This window comes from Mycosarcoma maydis, chromosome 11 (genome assembly GCF_000328475.2).
Source record: "Mycosarcoma maydis chromosome 11, whole genome shotgun sequence".
Lineage (NCBI taxonomy): Eukaryota > Fungi > Basidiomycota > Ustilaginomycetes > Ustilaginales > Mycosarcoma > Mycosarcoma maydis.
This window is the reverse complement of record NC_026488.1, coordinates 51021-73215: the sequence shown is the minus strand read 5'-3', so window position 1 is coordinate 73215 and position 22195 is coordinate 51021. Positions and strand designations below refer to the sequence as shown.

At 53.5% G+C, this 22195-nt stretch overlaps 8 protein-coding genes across 8 annotated transcripts; 3 read left to right on the top strand and 5 right to left on the bottom strand.

Annotated features, from left to right (window-relative positions):
• Window positions 1-140: 140 nt before the first annotated feature.
• UMAG_03893 (uncharacterized protein) lies at window positions 141-980 on the bottom strand (the record flags this gene model as incomplete). The annotated part of the gene is made up of 1 exon (XM_011392077.1): window positions 141-980. The coding sequence occupies one exon, from the start codon at window positions 978-980 to the stop codon at window positions 141-143; it is 840 nt and encodes a 279-aa protein (XP_011390379.1).
• Window positions 981-1406: 426 nt separating this feature from the next.
• Window positions 1407-3467, top strand: UMAG_03892 (putative ATP dependent DEAD-box family RNA helicase; the record flags this gene model as incomplete). The annotated part of the gene is made up of 1 exon (XM_011392076.1): window positions 1407-3467. One exon carries the CDS (start codon window positions 1407-1409, stop codon window positions 3465-3467), a length of 2061 nt encoding a protein of 686 aa, XP_011390378.1.
• Window positions 3468-3628: 161 nt separating this feature from the next.
• On the bottom strand, window positions 3629-5135 carry UMAG_11513 (uncharacterized protein; the record flags this gene model as incomplete). The annotated part of the gene is made up of 4 exons (XM_011392253.1): window positions 3629-3756; window positions 3860-3893; window positions 3985-4016; window positions 4106-5135. 4 exons carry the CDS (start codon window positions 5133-5135, stop codon window positions 3629-3631), a joined length of 1224 nt encoding a protein of 407 aa, XP_011390555.1.
• A 1122-nt stretch (window positions 5136-6257) lies between these two features.
• UMAG_03890 (uncharacterized protein) lies at window positions 6258-8042 on the bottom strand (the record flags this gene model as incomplete). Its single annotated transcript, XM_011392075.1, has 1 exon — window positions 6258-8042. One exon carries the CDS (start codon window positions 8040-8042, stop codon window positions 6258-6260), a length of 1785 nt encoding a protein of 594 aa, XP_011390377.1.
• A 1823-nt stretch (window positions 8043-9865) lies between these two features.
• UMAG_12244 (mRNA splicing protein SMB1) lies at window positions 9866-10845 on the top strand (the record flags this gene model as incomplete). Its single annotated transcript, XM_011392289.1, has 3 exons — window positions 9866-10249; window positions 10425-10735; window positions 10818-10845. 3 exons carry the CDS (start codon window positions 9866-9868, stop codon window positions 10843-10845), a joined length of 723 nt encoding a protein of 240 aa, XP_011390591.1.
• A 394-nt stretch (window positions 10846-11239) lies between these two features.
• On the bottom strand, window positions 11240-12840 carry UMAG_03888 (uncharacterized protein; the record flags this gene model as incomplete). The annotated part of the gene is made up of 2 exons (XM_011392074.1): window positions 11240-12601; window positions 12706-12840. 2 exons carry the CDS (start codon window positions 12838-12840, stop codon window positions 11240-11242), a joined length of 1497 nt encoding a protein of 498 aa, XP_011390376.1.
• Window positions 12841-17561: 4721 nt separating this feature from the next.
• Window positions 17562-18595, top strand: UMAG_11512 (uncharacterized protein; the record flags this gene model as incomplete). Its single annotated transcript, XM_011392252.1, has 2 exons — window positions 17562-18162; window positions 18258-18595. The coding sequence occupies 2 exons, from the start codon at window positions 17562-17564 to the stop codon at window positions 18593-18595; spliced, it is 939 nt and encodes a 312-aa protein (XP_011390554.1).
• Window positions 18596-18754: 159 nt separating this feature from the next.
• Window positions 18755-21776, bottom strand: UMAG_03886 (uncharacterized protein; the record flags this gene model as incomplete). Its single annotated transcript, XM_011392073.1, has 3 exons — window positions 18755-21184; window positions 21366-21578; window positions 21660-21776. The coding sequence occupies 3 exons, from the start codon at window positions 21774-21776 to the stop codon at window positions 18755-18757; spliced, it is 2760 nt and encodes a 919-aa protein (XP_011390375.1).
• Window positions 21777-22195: the final 419 nt, after the last annotated feature.

Genomic DNA, 22195 nt, shown 5'->3' with positions numbered 1-22195 from the left:
GCGAGATCCTTTGTGTATATGTCAGAACGTCGAGAACAGCATTCACTATTGGTGTGCTTGCAAGGCATAGTCTGTGTTGCATTGTGGGTATGTGTGTTGCGGAACATGGATCGATTGTGTGTAGAAAGACGAAATGCGCACTACCTCTCCTCTGGATCAGCAGCCGTGATAGATGGTGTCGAGTCGTGGCCTTGATGATCAACTTGGTCGACCTCTGTTGATCTGGGTTGACTCCTCCAGTCACCTCCTGACTTGCCGCTCCTCCAATCGCGCTTTGCTTTACCGTTTTCCTCACGGTTACCATCGTCTCCTTCCACGTCGGCCAGTGTATCTCCTTGTTCGAGTGCCAACCTTTCTTTCCAACCAAGCCTCTTCTTGACGCCCTTTGCGGTGTCTCTGCCTTCTTCCTTCCTCCGTCTCAACTCGACCGCCAATTGGTGGTTCAACTCCTTCCTAATAGGTCTGCTCGCATATCTGAGATGCATAAAGTTGCAGAATCCGCCTCGGTTGCACTCGTTGGTCTCGTTCTGTCGACAACAAGCCTCTTGGAAATCCGTTACTGGGCTCAACTCGGCGAACAGCGGCTTGGCATCGTACCACCTATCGTTCAACGCATCGACGGCGCGCTGTGCATCAGCTTCGTACTTGTACCTCGCGTAGACGTTGCCGATCAGGTGATCTCCCACGTTATCGCAGACATGCATTTCGACAAGCTGGCCGTACTTTGCCAGTTCCGTGAACATGTCCTCGTAGAACGCGTCAAATTGCGCTTGAAGTTCAGTGTCAGTAATGGTGCAGTCTTGTTCGTGATGACGCGGGTTTCGGTAGACGTTGGAAAGGAGGAGAGTGCATGAGTAGGGGGGCCGGATGTGTTTGCGGGAACATCGATCACCGTGTCGACAGGCGCCGATCTTGTAATAGAACGAACAGTTGACCTTGTCCTGCTCGGTGCCGTAGATGGATGCTAGATACGACGCCATGTTGGGAGCAAGACAGCGCGATGGTCTGTGTGTGAGAGAGAGAGAGGGAGTTTTGTTTTAATGCAGAGGGAGCTAGTGGCTGGTGGCTGTGTCGGTGATGGTAGTGGCTGAGCAAGAGTCACCCCTCGTTGACCAAGTTAGAAAACCAGGTGAAGAGGAAGTGTCGAAAAGTGCACAGTTAAGTTGAAGGATTCAGTCCGAATTCCGAACCCAAGCAAGGCAGAGCTGACGCCTGTCGGCCGGTAAGAATTTTGGCCAACTCCACACTCAGACTCACGACTCTCGTGTCTGTTGCAGCTCATATTTTTGAAATTTTTCGAGAATCAAGAAGCACGAAGGACCGAAAAGGGTCTTTTGACCTTATTTCCACCGTTGTCTCGTCCATCCTGAACACTTGTTGCTCTATATACGATTAGCAAAGGCGAAATGTCAGAGCCATCGTCGTCCAAGGTCAAGGCAGACTCGCTGCTTCCACCTGCCAAGTCTACCACTGCAGCTACAGCAGCAAGGTCTGCTAACGGATCGACCAACACTGGCGCATCGCAATTAACAAAGCACGGCATCGAGCTTCCTTCGCAAGAAGATGCGGAACGACTCGGATTCAACGTCTTCTCCCACATTCTCGATCCACGCCTGCTGCGTGCGCTCGCAGATTTAGGATATGGTATCCCAACTCCGATTCAACAGAAAGCGATTCCACTGGCTCTTGCAGGCAAGGACATTCTCGCCAGAGCACGCACAGGATCGGGCAAGACGCTTGCCTATGGTCTACCTCTGCTCCAAAAGGTGCTCGATGCAAAGAGCGCCGTGGCCAAGTCAGATGCCAACCACCAGCTCACCCGTGCGTTGGTGCTGGTGCCAACTCGTGAGCTCGCAGAGCAAGTGTTTCGACATCTCTCTGTGGTTATCGAGTACGTCCGTGATGACATTCGACTCGTCAATGTCGCCAGAGAGGCGTCCGAGAAAGTGCAGCGTCTTTTGCTTAGCGAAAAACCTGATGTGGTCATTGCAACACCATCCAAAGCGCTCAACTATCTGCAAAATGCATCGCTCGACCTCAAGTCCGGTATGGAATCGCTCGCGATCGACGAAGCCGACCTGATCCTTTCGTATGGCCACGATGCAGACGTCAAATCGTTGCTCGGAGCTAACTTCCTGCCAAGCCACTTCCAGTCTTTCCTCATGTCAGCGACAATGACTTCGGACGTGTCAAAGCTCAAAGGTCTGCTCCTCAGGAACCCAGTCGTGCTGAAGCTCAATCACGACGATGAGGCAGCTTCAGGCTCGAATCTGGTTCAATTCTATACAAAGACGACTGAAGAGGACAAGTTTCTGCTTGCTTATGTCATCTTGAAGCTCAAGCTGATTCGAGGCAAGGCGATCCTGTTTGTCAACGAGCTGGAGAGGGGTTACAGACTAAAGCTGTTCCTGGAAAAGTTCGGATTGCGCGCCTGCGTGCTCAATGCCGAGTTGCCGATCAACTCGAGATACAGCATCGTGGAAGAGTTCAACAAAGGAAAGTTTGACTATATCGTTGCCACTGACGAGCCGACGGGTGCAAGTGGTAATATGCAGGATGACGAGGGAGACGATGAAGAGGAGGACGCAGACGAGCGAGAGGCAGACGAGGTTGATGAGCAAGCCGAGGACCAACGCGAAGCGGGCAAGAAACGTAAATCCTCTGAGCATGCTGGAGCGGAAACAAAGAGCAACAAGTCCAAGGTATCACAGCACCGCAAAGGCAAGAACGGCGCTTCCGAGTACGGCGTCTCTCGTGGTGTCGATTTCATCAACGTTTCCTGCGTTATCAACTTTGACCTTCCGACGAGCGTGGACTCGTACATTCACCGAGTAGGGCGTACAGCACGAGGTGGAGCTTCGGGTACAGCGCTCTCTTTCGTGGTGCCCTCGGACCAAGTGGGCCGTTCGAAGTACCTGTATTGTGCCAGTACAACACGCGACGAGTCGGTGTTCAAAATGCTCAACAAGCCTTCCACGATCTCGCTGCTTGGCAGCGCACTTCAAGAGTGGAAGTACGACTCTTCGTCAGTCGCGGGCTTCCACTACCGTGTCACCGACACTCTGAAGAGCATCACCAAGGCGCTTATCCGAGAAGCACGCATCAAAGAGCTCAAAAACGAGATCCTGACTTCGTCGAAACTCCAGTCGCATTTCGAAGATCATCCCGACGATCTGGCGTTCTTGCAACACGACAAGGCTCTGCTTACAAGCCGTGCTCAACAGAGTCACCTCAAACACGTACCGCAGTACCTGGTACCAAAGATTATTAATCCCGGTGCCAAGTTAACAAAGAGCTCGGGTAGCGAGTACAAGGGTTACGTTCCCAAGAACAAGATCAAAGACGGTGCGAATGATAGGAAGAACAAGGGCGGCAAGCGTAGGAGCTCGACTGGTAAGAACACCACAGGCGCAGCTGGCAAGTCGAGGAAGAAGGTGGATCCGTTGAGGAAATTTTCCAACAAGTAGTAGTCACCTCAACACTCGCTTCTCGCTTCCATACAAGTTAGCACGAGTATAGTCAACTACTTTGATTACACGTTTCTTTGCGACAGGACCGAGTGGCGTTTGCGAAATTAGTAGAGCGCACCAAGCATCGCTTTGCGGCTAATCGTGAATGGAGCAACGCCTTAGGTGGCGTAAGCGGCGTGGACCTGACTTTCCACTTCGGCGAGCATGTCTTCGGCAGCTTTGTCCGGGAAGGGACTCATCTGCGTGTGGACCATACCGCATGTCTTGTCCTTGAAGTCGATCCACCCTGTGATTTGCGTATGTCGAAAGCAAGTGTAGGCTTCTCGTGAGTCTGCTTGGTCAAAGTCGAGCGAGCATGGTGGCAAGTCAAGTGGTGGAGAGAAACTTACAGTATGAATTTTGCACTCCGCACCAACTCAACGACTGTGGGAACGAGGCGCGAGCGAAACGATTGGGTCAGCCTTGGATGCAATCACGAATGATTAGCACATGCAAAAGGTAGGGGTCAACTTACGTCGTCGCTGAGTCCTCGCGTTGGGTGCTTTTCTGTACGGGTGAGAAGCGGCGACACAGATGCGATGGATGGTCAGTGGCTGTTGCGCTAGAGATTCGCCGTTGAGATGCTGATTACTCACCTCCGAGCCTCAAGCCGCCGTAAGCCCAATTCTTCTTCAACCCAGGCGAGAGGCATCCCGCGAATCGTGGACTGATCACCTGCGGAATCACACAGTCGAACTGCCGCTCCAAACCATCGAGCTGTTTACCGTGGAGCTGATCCTTCTTCAACAGCTCTACACTCTCTGGCTTCAGAATGGTTCCGCCAGCAGGATGAGTTCCACCATTCAACAGAGCAACGAGGATCTTGACGTATTCTGCACCGTTGCCAAACAGACCGGCGCCGGGATAGATGGCTTCCATCTTGTCTTCCTCCGGCAGCAGAAGGTGCATGAATGGTAAGATTTCGCCTTGTTCACTCCGCATGTGACTGGCAGCGAGACGGTCGACAAGACCGGCCGAGCGAGGCTTGAAGGTGATCTCTTTGATACCTAGTGGAGCAAAGATGTTTTCTCGGTAGTACGACTCGAGGTCTTTGCCAGTAACCACTTCGACGGCCATGCCTGCCCAATCGATGTTGAAGCCGTAGTTCCACTCTTCTCCTGGCTGTGAGGCGTAAGGGGTGAAGAGGCTAGCGCGGGACGAATCGAGGTGGGCTGTAGGAGGCAGCCCTTTGTTGGCGAACCAATCGGCAAGTTCCTGGTTGAACAAGGCACAAGCCTGACCCGAAAGGATAAGCATCGTATCTCTTACCGTGGGGATCTTGTTGGGGGCCGAGCCGTCTTTGAGCATCTTGAGCTCGCCCGCTTCGGGGAGAAACTTGTCGATGCGATCGTCGAGGTCGAGTTGGCCTCGTTCGACCAGTTGCAACGCTGCAATCGAGATGAGAAGCTTGGAGCACGATGCGATCCAGAAGATTGTGTCCTTCTTCATGCGTTCAGGCTTGCCCACTTCGATCACGCCCGAGGCGGCCCAGGCAACCTCTTTGCCCGAAGCATCCGAGACGTACGCTACAGCTCCGGGGACGTTGGTGGCGCCCGTGCCGGACGTGTACTTGTCGAGCACCTTTTGGACGCCGGCGTGGAGCGAAGACTTGTCAGGCGCGCTCATTGTGCTGGTTGAAGCGGTTGCTGGATGGATCGATCAGGGTTGCTGTGTCAGAAGTATGCAGATGACTATGTGCGCTTCTACTGGAAGCTTGCCTCTCTGCCTACGTGGTCTTCTTATACGTGCGCGCGCAAGCCAACACCAAGCTGTTTGATGCGGACATGGGCAGTCAGGCGGCGACTCAACCGGTCATCGTATCAGACTGCGAAGCTTGGTCACACACGGCTTGTGCACTGTAAGAGCATGTGGGGCTCCACAGTGCCAAGACACGTAGCAATCTCAGATGCTGATTCGACTCGTGGACTCGGACTCAAAAAGAGCATAGTGACCAACTCGAGGTACTGGTGCGGGGAAAGTCTATATCACGTACAGTATGTCACCTAGAGAAACCAACCCTGTCATCGGATGTTGACCGCGGCCTGTTGACACGTATGAGCCACGCACCAAATGGCATGCTGTCTCATTTGATCGCAGCGCCCTGGCGTCGTTCATTGTTCGTCAACAATCTTGAAGCAAGCTAAACCAAGAGGGGGCAAGTCGGCAAGAGACGCAGCGCCAGAACGAACCAGACCGCAGCAAGGCTTGCACCAATTCAAGTCTTGCCGGGTTGGTTGATTATGCACAAACAAGCGGGATATGCGACCGTCGACCACGCATGCATTTGTTTTTTAATTCGTGTTTCATAGTTCGCCTGCAGATTCACAATTGAACCTTGATTACGAAGTGTCCATCACCCAATCACGGATACGAAGCATGGCTCGGCTGCAATGCTCACTGCGCTCCTTGCGGTTAGCGACGTCTACCTCCTGTCTCTCAAGCATCACTCACTTGTCATAAGCTCTACTGACTGTCATCCAACAACCGATTCGCAGGTGCGTGGTGCGTGGTGCGTGACCATACAGACGCTTCAAATATAGTAACGATCAAGGATATCACGGCAGAGATGGGCATTGCACTGCTAATTCTCCGGGGTACATGAATCTAGGTCTGCATGATGCATGGGAAAGTGGGTCAAGTGGCATCTTGATCCTTCTTCGTCCAAGGCCGGAGCCACGCAGACATAACCGATCAAACTTGGCGTGTCCCGTCGGCGGTGCACGACTGTTCAGAGGAGTAGCGACGGACCTAATTGATGCCGCTTTCAAACTCGACCGCGCCACACTCGGAATTGTCAAGGTGCTGTAAAGTCTTGTCAAGCGAGCTGAACTTGACAAAGCAAGTGGGACATCTCGTGCTCGGTGCAGCCGCATCTGACTTTGCTCGACTGTTGTGACGGCTTCTGCGACGGACAGATGAGCTCGGCTTGGCGGGACGCGGCAAAGTCAGAGGTTGAGCGGCCAGCGGTGCATCGTCAAAGAAGACCACGGGCGTCTTGGGCGTCGATGGCGACGGCGACGACGAGAAGGACGAAGAGGAAACGAGGGCAGGAAGATCAATTGATTTCGATTTGACCGGACGTCGAGATGACTCCTCTGAGGGGGGGTTGTAAAGGTCTTCCTCGTCATTCCGTTGGTCAGGGCCATCAAAAGATGAAAAAGTGACGGGGAAACGTGCCTCGGAAGCAAAAGACGACCATGTGTTTGCGTTTGTGGCGCCTCGAGAACGTCGAGGCTGATGCGAGCCAACGCGGCTTACCGGTGTGCCTGGCATGGTGGCGAAGCCTTCTGAGCGGGATGCAGTGTGGGGTGAGCGATCAAGTGCGCTGGTAGGCAGATCGTTGAATGGATCTGTATCTCCGTGCAGCTCGTAATAAGACGGGGGCGCGTCGTCGTGAGAAGCATCCATAGACTCGAGCAATAGGTTGGACTCGCTACAATGGCGAGCTGGTGTTCGGAGTTGGTCTCGCTCGGAGCGAAGTACACCGTGGCCAACGCCGGGAATAGCAAAGCTACCTTGAACAGAGGATGCAAAAGCGCCTTTGTCGGAATTTTTGCTTGACAGCTTTTCTTGTGAGTACAACGCTTCGAGTTGCGCCTTCTCAGAGCTAACTCTACCAGCGGAACCAGCAGTCCGAAAACTGCTATCAGAAGCGACAGAGCAAACCTCGTCCACATCGTCTGAAAATTTGGGAACCAGCTTTTCGTCTTTTGGCTGCCAGTCGAACGCGGGCAGCTTAGGAGGCAGTGGCGGAGCTTGTCTGTTTATACCACTGCTTCCGCTTCTGGACGCGATGGAGGAGAGCGAGGTACGTGCTAGGGCATTTGACTCGGACTCGGAAGTCAAGTTCTGAATCGTTGCACTACGAGCTCGTAAGCGATGGGGACTGACGGCGGACTTTGATGACATGCCAAGCGCGGGTGGATCACTTTCTTCGTCTGACGATGCGAGCGGCTGGCCGTACTGAAAGGAACCGTCTTGTGGGAGTCGAGGTGTGGCACGCTGCTTCCCTTTTGCTTTAGAAGAAGTCGGAGACTGAACAGCATCTTGGTTGGCGTAGTCAGTGGCCGGCGGGGATCGCAGTTGATCATCACTCGCAATGGTAGTCAAGTTGGTGAAGGTGGGAAATTTGCGGAGAAAAGCGGGGCGGCTTTCACTTTGGTTATGCTTGTCCTTGTCGATTGTGTTGTAGTAAGCTTGAGATTCGCTGAAAGTGGTGAAGGAAGGAGAGACGACGAGGTCGCGTGCTGCTGCTTTGCCTAGATCGGCATGCTGATCAAGTGTCTTTGAGCGCCTGCCTTTGGGACGTGTGAAAGAGTCAAAGTCGAAGCTGTCGCTGTAATCGGAATGATGCGGCAAGAGGTTGAAGTGGGAGCTGAGCTCAAGACGGTCACGAAAGCGATTGCCGCACCTCCTACAGGTGAGAGACTTGTCCTTGAAAGTGCTATTGGGAGGCGATTCCGGAATTACGCCGGTGATATTGTCAAGCAACGAAGTAGTTCTCGACTTAAAGTTGGACAGAAACGGCGGCATGATGGCGTGGCCGTAATAGGCGCTACAATAGACTGCTAAGCGATAGCCTTGTCGAGACTTGCACAATCGAAATCGAAGCGATGCAAGGGTAACAAACGGTAGGTTGCGATCGCTGCGAGACAAAATGTGGAGCGTCTGAGACACCACTGCTGATCCTACGATCACGGAGCGTTGAATGATGCACGGAACTGATCGGCTAGAGAGATCAGGGGACAGGGGATGTAGAACGAGACTAGGATCAAGATCAAGTGCGAGAGCAAGGTGCGGCTACACGAGCGTAGCTTTTGTGATGGATGATTGATGATGGACGATTCAAGATTGTGGGGCAAGCAGCCGCTGTCAACCGAGGACAGCCGGGACAGCGCGGGAGAAGAGCAAGAATCGTGAATGTGCAACTTGAGGGAACGGATCATGAGCAGCCTCCGTGTTCGTGCCTTGTTTGATTCGTGAATCGTGAATCGTGATTCGTGATTACCATTTCATCACACTCTTGGTTGGCACTCGTGACTTGCATAAGGCGTACGCCATTGAATCTACCCGAAGATGGAGGGTAACGCGAGTGACAGCTGCTCTCGGGGCGTTGACGACAAGAGCTCCTTCCGCTTCACCTCAGCAAGAGGCGCTCAAAAGCAGTTCCCATCTGCTACCGTAACCGCTTGGTACAAATCACAAATCGGTTACTTGAGCCAGCGCACGGTTCTCAGTAGATATCCCCGCGTTCGTCTTGGCCAAACTCACGACGTGACAAGATCCTTTGGTTTCAGTCACAAGTTTGACAACCACGAACTAACTAACGACTTACGCGGGAAAACCGTGAATCACGAATCACGAAGCGTGAATGTCATTTTCAGCCTAACCAGCTGAGCGCGAAATCACGAATCGAATCGCGGTGATAAGCAGAAGCCGCGATCGCACAAGCAGAATCACGCGTCCGTGTTTCCACGTTCCTGCTTCCTCGCTTCGATTCATTACGACGTCGTGCCTGTTGTCATGAGCACCTTTTGCAGCCGAGTTGCCTCTCCAAAGCATCTTCACAGCACAACATCCACAAAGAGCAGCAATGAGCAAAGGATCGCAGCGGTAGGGTCTAAGTTTGCTGACATGGCGTGCTGACCAGTCACGAGTTGCTTCGTGCTTTCTCGGTCACTTAAATTCACGACTATTCACGCACATTCATGTTTGAAGAATCAAACAACGCGCGCACAATCAACGTTATTCGTGTCTGACTCGTGATTCGTGATTGCCTGATGCGTGATGGTCTGCATGAAACTCGAACGTTCACGCTTCGTGCTTGGCCTTCTTCATTCATAAACAATCACGAATCACGAATCACGAATGTAAGTCGTATTTCGTAATTCGTGGTTCTTGATAGACCCACGCGACATGGGCAACGGGTAGGCGGTGAATCTTTCCTATTGTTAGGCCGTCACTACATTTGCCTCCCCAAGAAAAGAAAATCCGGGACACGTGATGTAAAGATTCGTGCCGTTTTCCGAGCCTTTTCAGGCGAATCGTGAATCACGAATCGTGAATGGTTCATACACTTCTTGCCAACTCGATCTCATGCTGTCCCTCGTTCGCTCTTGATTTTTCTACGGCCAGCTTCTTGATCCAAGATCAACGACGCCGTTGTGAGCGCAAGTCCACCACTTGATCCTACTGTTGGCATCGACCGAACAACGTCAAACTTGGATCAGATTCTCCCTGAATTCGGATCGCACCGCCACAATCTCATCTCATCCTTGGACCTTGATTCAGCATAGGTTCGACAAAACATCACTCACACACGTGCAGCGGTGGTGTTACCGCAAGTTGAGCACAAGATGCCTCCTACAAAGCCGAAAGGCGGCAAGATGATGTCGCTCATCAATTACAGGCTTCGCATTACCCTCAACGACTCGCGCCAAATTGTCGGTCAGCTGCTCGCGTTCGACGCTCACATGAACCTCGTTCTCGCCGACTCACAGGAATATCGAAAGGTGAAATCGAGGAAAGCAAAGGCTCGAGCAGCTGCGGCGTCCAAGTCAGCAAAGTCGGGCGTTCAAGATGAGGATGAGGACGACGATGATGCGGCTGCAGCGTCAGGTGCTCCTGATGCTGTCTTGGAGCAAAAGCGAACGCTCGGATTATTGATTCTCCGAGGAGAGAACATTGTCAGTATGGCCATCGAGGCGCCTCCACCGACTGACGACAGGAAACAAGCGACTGTAAGTATACCTTGTTTCAGGCTTTCATCTCATCCGTTCCAAGTGGCTCTGCTTTCAGCACGCTGTGACTGTCTGCAATGTTGCCATTGCTCCGCCGCCCTGCCTCGGACAATCTATCGTTCTGGATTCCCGACAATTGACGCATCTTTCATTGACGCTTTCTTTCTTGGAACAGATGCAACCCGGCCCAGGCAAAGGCGCTCCTATGGGCCGTGGAATGGGCCTCGCAGTGCCCCCTATGGCTGGTGTTGCACCTCCAATGATGGCTCGACCGATGCCGTACGCGAGACCACCTCCCGGTATGCCCGGTATGCCGAGTATGCCTGGTATGCCTGGTATGCCTGGTATGCCTGTCGCTCCTCCCGGAATGCCAGTGGGCCCTCCGCCGGGTTTCCGCCCGCCTGGCTTCCCAGGTATGCCTGGCGGTCCTCCTCCTGGCTTCCCCGTGCCTCCACCAGGAGCGTTTCCTCCTCGTCCACCTCCTGGGTAAGTGTCCTGTGTCGACGTTCAGATTACCGTGTTTACGATCGTCGGGCTAATTGTTGATCCCATCGTTGAGTGCTCACAGATTTGGCATGCCGCCTCGGCCACAATGATCCGACTCGTCAACGATTGACGGCTACATGCGTTCTGTCTCGCTCACATTGTACTCATAGCGCGCGCGCAATCATTTGTTTGGGAGGCTGTCCTCTGCGTTTAATCAAATCTTTGTTTCGCGATGTTGGCCGGTTGGCCTCGGTCCAGCTACGGTATTGTCTGTACGGCTCGGTGGTCTGGCTTACAAGCGATGCGGAGTTTCACAGTGAAACTTGATGGATTCTGCCACAAATCACATTGCGAAAAGCTCAACTTTCGAGTTCAGTTGGGGATCATGGTGGTAATCACGAATCGCGAATACATGCGCCCATCAAAGTGCCAGATGTAGAAGCTGGTCGAATTCGGACGAGATAGCTTTGGATACATGTAGCGACGAGAACAAGGAAGACCGCTTTAGGCAGTCGAGACCATCTTCTGAGCACGGCGCAACTTGGCGCCGAACAGCAACAGCACTACGAGTGTTGCCAAAGTCAATGCGGCGGTGACGACGGCCTGGACTACGTAGGCCTTTGTAAACCCTTGAAATGCCCATTCGGGGACAAAGAAGGGTGCAGAGAAAGCCAGGCAGCACTTGACAAAGTTGAATAGCGCAATGCCGTGGACCGCCTTGGTGATGTAGGACTCGATTATGTACGTTTGCAAGATACCTCCCGCGGCCGAATTCGAGACGTAGTAAACGCCGATTCCACCAACCACTTCAACTGGCCAGCCAAGCTTGTTATTGTAACCAATTCCGTAGAGCAGCAGGCCAAGCGTGAGCAAAACAACGTGAGGCAAAAGCGCCCAGAGACGGTACTCGGGAATGCGAGCATTGCTACCGGATCGGCGCACGAAAAAGTCTACCGTCCAATCGGAAACGTATCCACCTGCAAACTTGCCAATCAGAGCACCCACGGCGGCAGCAATAAAGGCCAGACCTACTTGAACGTTGGTGAAATGCCAAGGTGGGCGAGGGAACACTTGAGGGCTGACGACCGTGAAACCAACCGACCACATAAAGATCACCGCATAAAGGATGGAAGGTAGGATCAGGGGAAGGTACATGGCCATCTTGAGCGGAGCGACAACTTCGTTGAGAAATCGGACTGGTTCCTTCCACGGATACCATGCTGCGCCCACGCGGCCGTAAGAGCCGCTCTCGAGCGTGTTCGAGTTGGCAAGGGGTGGAGTGGAGGTGCCGTGCTCGATCGAGTGTGAATCCTTCTTTTCGGAATCTTCGAGTGTCGAGGTTCGATTGTGCGAAGCTGTGGTGGTGGGAGCGTTAGGGTTGGGAATGTATCTCGTTTCGGGAACAAAGAGCAAGATGCAGAACCAAAGAAGACCGGCAAGAATCAGAGTGAGGTAGTAGACCCATCGCCAATCCTCCGTCCTCGTCAAGATACCGGCACCGATCACAGGCGCAACCACAGGACCAGCAATGAGCAGTACAGTCCATGCAGCAACCGCGGCACCTCGGTGCTCTGGCTGGAACGTCTCCGAGATCAGCGAGGCCGGAACTGTCTGCGACACCGAACTCATGAAACCAGCAAAGTAACGAGCGGCGGCGAAGCTATCGTAACTGCCAGCTCTCGAGAGCCACACGGTGCAGGGGATGTAGAGCGTCCAAGCGATAATGTAGGTCGGTCGACGACCGATCGACTCTGCCAGCGCATTCCATAGAAGTGGACCAGTGCCCAGACCAAGAATTCCAATGCCGATTGTGTTGGCGATTGCGGCAATCGTGCGGTGGTAGCTGACCGAGACTAGATGGAAAGCCTGTGCACATCGATGGGCAATCAACGAAAAGTCCAAAAAAAAAAAGCGTCAGCACTGCACTGTACCATCGACAGTAGCCAGGTGAAGGGAATGGTGTTGCATACAGTTAGATGTGCTGCGGCCATCTCGTTGGCTGCAAACGCAGTGAGCGAGACGGTAGCGAGCATAAGCAGCTTCCTCCATGTGGGCAGGTTGTATGGATGGTTTGGGTCGGGGTGGTGGAGCTGACCAGATCTCATGATGGAGATGTGCTGAGCGGTAGCTCAAAAGACCGCAGTACGTAGTTGTGTGGGTAGTGACTATTCTGATGGGGTACAGATAGATGGCGATGCAGCGTTGAACCGGACTGGGAGGTGCAGGAGGGATGTGATGGAAGGATGAATTCGGCGTCGCGAAAGGAGTGGCTATAAGTAGGCGGTCGACAGAATGCGGGGAGACACAGGTTTGGGGGCACATGTTTTACTGTGCAGCTAGTGGTCTGAACGAAGATGAGAGGCAAAAGCGAGATGTTCTAGACGCGAGACACCTGTGCTGGTTCGTAGCCTCGTGGAACGACTAGGAGAGGCACGAGCAACGAATCACGAATCACGAATGACACCCAGGCCGGAAAGGCGCGTCCGAAGACAAAACGTGGCGTCAAAGACCGAGGAGAAAGTCGCACAAGATCATAGGCGACCGTTCTCGACTTGAGCACAAGCTGGGCAAACCAATGTCGAGAAGCAAGCGACGAGAAACGACGTTGGGAAAGTGAACGAGCTTTGAATCACGAATCTGGCGAGGAAAGGAAATCTCGGAATCAAACAAGCAGACCAGCACCAGCAGCTGTGCGTCTTCTCCGCTCTTGGGGGTCTGGGGAGTCTCGTATTCAGGGATGAGAGAAACAGCCTAGGAAGCTGGAAGCTGCTGATTATCCAAGGACAGCCTTGTTCATGCTATCAAAAAGGGCAGCAGGGCGTCACGGCATCAGCATCAGGTACGCTACGCTGCAACCAATGGAGCTAGGCGACACGCCAAGTCTCTGGATCAAAATTTTGCTGTCCACTCAAGGTCAAGACAAGCCAAGTGGTTCTGTGCGAGTCCTTAAAACATTCGCACGATGGCTGCACGCTGATTCTGGGTCGAGGCGGTCATATGAGTGAATGTCAAGAGGATGGGCGAATGCAACGAGCAACTCAGAACCCCCGCGGGACATCGGTTGGAAAGCGGAGCTTGTATTCTCAACCGCATGTAAGGACCTTAGGCACAAAGTCAGTCAGCCGCTCCGCTCGCTCGCCGACGGTTGCGTTGCAAATTCTGATTCGGCTTGCCTTGAGCGCTGTTAAGACCGCCGCTGTGTTTGCAAATTCTCCTTTCTCCTTTTCAGCGCGTACTGGTGACCGGCCAACGTCACTTCATTGACTTGATCGAAACCTCGGCCGTGTCCATCAAAAACCCAAGCTAGCATTCCTCGAAACGGACAAGGACATTACTCTTTCCCTTGCTTGGCTTGTGTTGAAGATCGAGAGTTTAGCTATGCAGGGACCACGCATGACGCACGACACTCAGGGTTGCATTCATAACCACAATCTTGAATCTGTTAAAGGGCTGCGGGGTGCATCTCATTGCAGTCCAGCCGTGGAGCCCCACGGCACATATCAGCGAGTCAAACATGCACCGATGGATGCGCGCAGCAACTGAGCATTTCGATATCCATCCAGAGCAACCGCAACCTGAATGTCTGAATGATGAACCCGAACCCGACAGATGACCGATCCATCACTGAATCACTGACCGCGTGCTTCCGAAACATCGGAAGTGAGAAAATGCCGCGAATTCCACTGACAAATCCCCGATTTCGCCGCTTTCTCGCACGAAACTCTTGTGCAGAGCCAGCCTCTCTCGACCGACTGACGTTGGCGGCTTCTTGTCCCCGCATTCCTTGTATGCACCCCGCTCTTTGCTGCGGTCAGCTTGGTTTACCAAGCACAAGTAAAGAGGTGCTGGTTCCCCGCGTTCAGCAACAGAACATCAGCTGCTCGTCAAAATTTCATTCTCCGCCTACAACATTCACGATTTCCATTCTCGAGTGGCAAACTCGGCCATTGCCGACGGCATGCCATTCGTGATTGACTGTCCTCGAGTTGCACCCATGACTCTGTGACTGTCAAGCGATTTGATCCGATCCAATCTCCACATGGGCACACTTAGGATTGTAGAAGCGTGTGGCCAAATTCCCTCCTGTGTTGTGTCCTGCGCAACCCACCGTCGTATCCGCGCCCCTCCTCAGCGCGCTCGGCCGGCTCGTTCCTCTTCGAATCACCTCACTCGTACGTCTCAGCCCGCGTTTCGCTCAGACGTCATCGATTTACCCCACAAAAGTCGCAGCCGAGACCCTGACGTTGCCAAGCTTTCCCATCGTGTGGCGATGACTTGCTGTCACAATCCGCAGATGCTCTTCTCCTCATTGGCTGGAGCTGCCTGCGAGAACGAGCTTTGATCGTTTCTGATCCTGGGTTTCGGCGTTGCCGACCTGGCCACGCATGCACCCTGATGTCAAACAAGCGGCTCAGTTATCCTACCGATGGAGTCGGCCATTTACAGGCAAGCGCGCAGCGCTGCTGTGCCTACTCCGCACCTCAGCCACCAAGGCGCTACCTGTTCGACCATCGACCGTGCACTGTCTGGCATCTCCTGAGTTTGGCCAATTGCCCACCTGATCGGCGACGGATCTTTCCTTCTGTGCGCCAAGTCTGATACCCAGAAGATATCCAACCACACCTCGATGCACTTGAGAGTGCCCTTGGACGATGTCCCGTATCTTCCTATGAAGCCGAACAGGCTTTTGCACCGCTCTTAGCGGCGTCATTACTAGAATGGGGCTCATAATTCACGATTCACTCAAATCGCGCTTCGAGCGTGTCCAGGTCCGTGGTTGTGCGTTCCAGGTTGCCTTGTTTCTCCGCTGTCAAACACAGCGCGGCTCGCGTTTCGTAAACTCTTTTTTCTGGCCTTGTTTTCCAAGCACAATTCGTGAGTCATGTTGCAACGAAATCGAAGCCCAAGCTCTCAAGTTACCCCACAATCGTGAATTTTACAGCGCCACATGCCGAAACAACATCGAAATGCTTCACACTTTGTCATAGGGTGTCGAGATCCAGCCGGCATTGACGAGTGAAACGCAGTGGCAAAGGCGTCAAGACAGGTACCAGAGCTCATGACAAGCTTGGTGAACAAGAAATCCAATGATATCCGGAGATGCGTGGCGAAGATATCGACGCAGCTGTCACTGGCTCCCGTGAAGGCCTAGACGCCGCTGAAAAGGGCAACAGCAATCGAAGCGGTAGCGGTGTCAGCCTAAATGCAGACAGAGATCAAAAGTTCAGAGGCGACAGCAGTACGAAATTTCTTCGATGCCCAAGCCAAAGTTCAGCATGTTGTTGATAAGTGCATGGACAAGAGCAAGTCTCGAACTCTCCATGTATGATTCGTTGCTTAACAGAATCATGAATGGCCAGCCTTGAAATCACAGGCTCGTTCTATCCTTGAATGGATGTCATGAAGCTCTTCGAAAGCACCGTGTTCCCCCTGAATCTGCGTGCTATGCATCGGCAGCGCATATGAGCGGCTTCCATAGCGGTGTATGTTGGGCTTGAAACCTAGACACAACAATGTGCAGTCATGCAATGCAACCTTTGAGCCGGCGGCAAGCTCCCTTTCCAAATCGTGACTCTGTCCTTCAGGCAGCGGGCGGACTCTGAAATTGGAAACGATCGGCCCCAGAGCCTGAGTTGGTGATCAACAGAAAGCTCAGCACGAAAGCGGGCAGCCGGGAAAGATAGAGGGTGAGAAATCAGTTGCCTAACTCGCGGCTCCCAACTGTGACCTAAAGACAAGGAGCGAGCGTGACGCGCATGACCATATGACACACACAAGGAGAGGAATGGGAGGGTGGGCAAATCAACGAATCGCAGCCAGTGGAATCTGCGATCGTGCGAGACGATGGTGGTCTTCAGACCAAGCAGAATGTGAGCTCAAGCCCATCGTCGTGGTGTAAGGCGGCGTGCTCTCGTGTGTACTGGCCATTCGGTCGTAATCCGCATCCTACGTGTACTTGATTTGGTCGCTGTGCACTCGTTATCCTGTCTCTAAGTTATCCCGTGTCACCATGCACGCCTATGCGCGATTCGTGATTGTCTCGTCAACGCGACCTAACTTAACTTAGCGTATTCTATTAAGTCAGTTATTTCCGGGTTCATTTCCCGCAGTCCTCAGCCCCTGAACCCCACTGACGCGCCTTGGACTGATCTTAATGACGCTGTGAGTCTTTGCTCTTGCTTGCATTCCCCAATCTAGTGGTTATCTTGATAGCCGTCTCTTGGCATTGAGCGCACAAGTGTGACATTAGTGAGAACGTACAGGCGTAACAGCCCATCTTTGAGCGAAACGACGACTTCGCTGTTTGTGATTCGCTGTAGCAGCTCGGCGCCCGAAAACGAAAGATACATTGATACCAAGTCGCACTTGGAGACCAGTCACGAGTTAAGTAAGACGCCTGCATCAACAGCGTTTCAGACATCCATCGATCGTTCATGCATGGCTGGCCCGTTTCCAACTCGCGACTATCCCCGTCTTCTGACCGTTCATTTGATGACACACTCTGTGACTCACGCAACAGCAATGGGAAACATGATGATTTGCAGCCAAGTCACGAGTAGTGCGTGGTGTGCTTGAGCTTGGTCAAGGCTACCGGCGTGCCAAATACCGGGAGCTGGACAAGCGCAAGGCGAGCGGCAAGCGTGCGGAAACGGAAATGCGGGTACGAGCTTGTGCAACCCACATCTCAGACAGTCGTGAGTCCGGGCCAGCTGACAGCGATCCGGGGTTCCTGAACGCATTCCTATTCTAGAACCTATGTCTGTTCGCGGATCCCCCCCGTTGCCACTCGAGTTCCATCATCCACTCTCTCTCATCGCAAGCGAGAATGACAACTGAAGCCTCAACCTCCGCGTTCAATCGCACAGATGTCAAGTTTGCCTCTGGCAACGAGCTGTGTGCCGCATGGGTGTATCGGCCCACTGCTCCACCCTTGGGCACTCGGTCCACCTCCTCGTCGGCTCGCTTTCCAGCAATGATCCTAGGCCACGGCCTAGGCGGAATCAAAGAGATGGGTCTTGACCGATACGCTTCGCGCTTTGTCTCGCTCGGCATCGTCTGTGTCGTATTTGACTACCGACATTTCGGCGAGAGTGGAGGAGAGCCACGCCAACTGCTCGACATCAACCTGCAGCTGCAGGATTGGGATGCAGCTCTCAACTACACGTCCAAACTCGAAGACGTCGATAGCGAGAGGATTGGTAATTTCGGTAGCAGCTTCGGCGGAGGACATGTGATCAGCGTTGCAGCAAACGATAAGAGGGTCAAGGCGGTCATCAGTCAATGCCCTTTTACCTCAGGACTGCACTCGTCGCAGACGGTTGGGGTTCTTCCTTTGCTCAAGTTGGGGGTTCTTGGCTTGAAGGATATGCTGTTTTCCAGCAAAAACACAATTGTACCTGTCAAACTCGCTGGCAAACCAGGTGAAAGTAAGTACTTGAATCCGCCATTCTGCCTTGTAGCATTCGCATGGTATTCATCATCACAGCATGCTGATGCTTCTCTTCACCGGTCGTCTGGACAGCCGCTCTCATGAACGCACCCGATGTACAACAGTATCGTAAGATCGTCCCACCGCATCTCGAGTCAAGCTACAAAGACTACGTTGCCGCCCGATTTGCTCTGCACATCGCTTTCTACAATCCGGGCTGGAACACCGCCTCGGTCGCCTGTCCGATTCTCTTTGCTGTGTGCGGCAAAGACTCGGTGGCTCCACCGCGTCCCACGCTCGAATATGCCAAAAACGCTCCCAAGGCGACCATCAAGCACTACGAGCAAATGGGTCACTTTGATATCTACCTTGGCGAGTTCTTTGATCTTGCCACCAAGGATTATCTCGACTTTCTTCGTGACAATCTGTGATGTAAAAGCCTTGCACTTGCACCCTGGCAATCGAGACGCTTGACCCATGCACACGCGCACCAGACATGAGACTCAACACCACTGGCCGTTCACCAACACGCACCGCGGAATGACACAATGCAATTATTGCGGCTAAGCGTCTACACTACCAACTGAGCCTCATCGACCACCAGCACGCTTCGCCGCACCACTCCGTCCACGCTTCGTAGGGGTCCCTTTGGCGCTCGCTGTAGCAGCGTCGACTGTCTGACGATCCCATCGTGGTTGCTGTTCGAAAATGCCATCGGTAATGAGCTGCTTCTTGTACAGCTGCAACGGTTCGCCCTTGGTCGTAGCCAGGCCGATCAGATCGCGCCATTCAATCGTGTGTTCTTGATCAACGATGAGATGATACCGATCTGGCTCTGAGAGCAGTTTGTCCTCATCGAACGGCACCGGTAGCACTTGCCCTCCCGCTGCGTGGATGAGGGTAGAAACCGATCCGTTTTCGTCCACGCCTCGAGCCAGCCAAAACTTGTGCCCATGGTAGATGCCATGCGGGAAATCCACCTTACGACGCTGCATCACTTCGGCTAGCACGACACCATACGTCCTTTCGCCTTCTCGATCGATCAACTCGTATGACGCCTCAGTGGCGATGCATTGGCGCGTCTTGAGACAGGCTTGCAGCCAGTCAGGCGAGACAATAGCAACGCTACCTGATGCGATCGCATACAGCATCTTGGGTGAACGCGAGAGTTTCGGTGTGACCAACACGTCGGCCTGTTCGATATCGTCGACCAGTTCGATCCCTACAACCTTGAGCTTGCTTTCCTCGCTCTTTTTCAATTTGTAGTTGCTAGTGGCGACACGAACAGGCGCACCGCTGCGTGGGAGCACGTGAGCCTCGCTGTGCTCGCCACCAGCCGAGTTGGTTCTCCTCGACTTCTTTATCGGTGCGAGGTCGAGTTCGTCTTCGACCGCCCTAGCTTCAACTTGATCAGATGTGCGCTGATGGAGACTGTCTTGGAGGATCGAAGTTCGGCTGCGTTTGGTGCGCAGCTGACAAAGTGGGCTCTTTCGCGGACTCAGAGAAAAGTTCTCGGTTGCGTCTTCGGAACCGCCGGGAGAGCTCGGCATCTCGGAGGACGTGTCCATGGTGGTAGATCCGTCAAAGTGCGAGCGGTTACCGTCCTGCTGCAGCGATGGCGTAGCCGGTGGTGACGTCATTGCTTCCATGGCCGCCGATGCTGCGTGGGTAGCGGCTGGCTTCAGGTCCTCGCTCGCTGCTGGAGGCCCCCTTGCTTCTTGGACTGCCGATGAAGCCGGTGGAGGAGGCGTTGCTGTCAACGCCACCGTAGCCGCATACACTGCCATCGGAACTACAGGGTCGCTCGTAGGCATATCCTCCGGCTCGTCGTTATTGATCGCGTCGTCGATCCAAGGTCCAAGACTCTCATCCGTCACCCTTGTATCTCCCACATCCACATTGTAATCAACGCCTTCCGGAAAATCAATGTACTTGAGCTTGGCGCGTTCGACGGGCGCCCAGGCGAGGAACGAATCAACAATGTACTTGTGATTAACGATGGGTACCTTCCACTCTTTCGCCTTCTGTGTCTTTTCGCTGTCGAGGTTGGCAGCTACACAGATGCTCGTCCTCGCACTCAGCGCACCCGAGAAGGTGGCGCCCATGAGTTTGATCATCTTGGTAAGGTATTGGCGAGTGGTCCCGCGGTAACCAGAAATGGTGATGGTGGCGTCCTTGAACTCGGCAATGCCGTGTCGCGGTACGGGAAAGTGGAGAGGCTCTTCTCGTGGGTCGCTCAATACGTCGTTGGAGACAACCCAGATGAGCCAGGTCAGATTGCCCACCTGCTTGGTCTGTCGGATTGCTTCGCGGAACTCCTGCACCTCTCGATACCTGCACACGACAAAGTCCGAGTTGCGTACCGCTTGTGCTATGCCATTCAGATCGTGGGGAGCACGACGCAACGTACCCCCCGACAGTCGAATGAAGTGATCCAAGGATCGGAGCTGCTGCTCGCTGGCTCGGCATACATCTCGAGCCAGCAGCACGCTCATGCCACGAAACACGTTCTTGTCGTGATCGCGGCCATTGGACTTGGCCGAGGCGTCAAAGATGGAGCGATTCGTCTCCCCGACCAGACTCATTGCAACGCGATCTTTTCTCGGCGAGCTGAGAGGCGACCCGCTTGCCGTTCGTCCTGCGAAACACGGCGGCATCTTGTCCTGGCCCGGCAGAAATTGGTATGAGTCCAATGGCAGCAGCTTCTGTAAGCGCCAAGAGTCACTAATCCACTGCGGTGCCACACAGATGGTGGCCTTGCCCGGAGCGTCGAGGATCTTGTTGAGTTTTGTGCTGGAGATGCCAGTGGTGAGAAAAACGTTGACGTCGAAAAAGTGGTCCTCACGCCAGAGACCGCCATAGTTGGCGACGATGCTGCTGATCAGGTCACGATCGGCTTTGGAGAGTTCGGATTTAGAGGCAGCGACGGTGAGGCCTGAAAAGATCATATCACTTCGGCACGAGAACCGATCCTCCTTAAGACGCACACCGAGCTGAGCACTTCGGCGAACCCATTGTGGCTGTTGACCAGAAATGGTTCGGAAGACGTCCGAGACCGCAAGTGTGATTGGAGAGAGAAACAAGGGTGATCCGACGTAGCAGAGTGGTGTGGAGGGGAGATGAGTAGAGCAACATGGACGATTCGTCGTGTCAGTTGCAATGCTGCTGTGATGCGGAACTACCGAAGGCAAATGGACTTACTGTAACGACTAGAGGTCCTTTGGATGTTGCGGCTTTCTGAGAAAGCGTAGGCTCTACGCAGTCCTGATACTCGGGGAAATCAACGCTGAGAGCAAAGACATGCGTGATACTGTCGAGACGGAATCGAGCATCGCTGAAGTTTGGTTGGCTGCTGCTCGGTATGGATTGCTCATCGTGCTGCTGCGCGCCACCTTGTGAGAGAAGTGAGCGGATCTGTGGTGTAGAGATGGTTCAAGCCTTTTTGGGTCAGATAAAGCTCGCATCGATCTGTGGGCTATCGACGGGTAGACTTACCTCTTGCTGCGTAGGCTCATCGACATCGTCATTGATGAAATAGCGAATGTCTGCGAAAAGATCGGCTGGTAATGGTCTGCATGTTGCTGGGAATGATATCGAGGAAGTGCTGGCCATCTTGAGTTGTTGCTAAGGAAGCTCGTATCGCAATCGCATATGTCTGCTACCGGGTGCGTGAAGGTGACTGGCTTTTGTGTTGTCTTGGGCGGGTGGCAGCTTTCAAGAGCGATGATGGTGGGCATAGACAAGAGGTAAGATAGATGACGGGTAGAAACAAGGGAGGCGGACGGAAGCAAAGCGCACAGCTCGGGCGACTGAGCCAAAGACAAAAGCTTCCAGCACTCATCAGAGCAATCACGAACATGAATAGACCAACAGCTGCTCTCGGACCCCTTCGCTCACTTGACAGGCGTGGCGGCGTGCTCCATCCTTAAAGCATCAGCAAAAGCCACATAGGTAAGTTAAAATTTCAAAGTGGAGACGCATGCGTGCCGCGTCTGCTCGAGATTTCTACGTGCTGAGTCGTGACGCGTTGA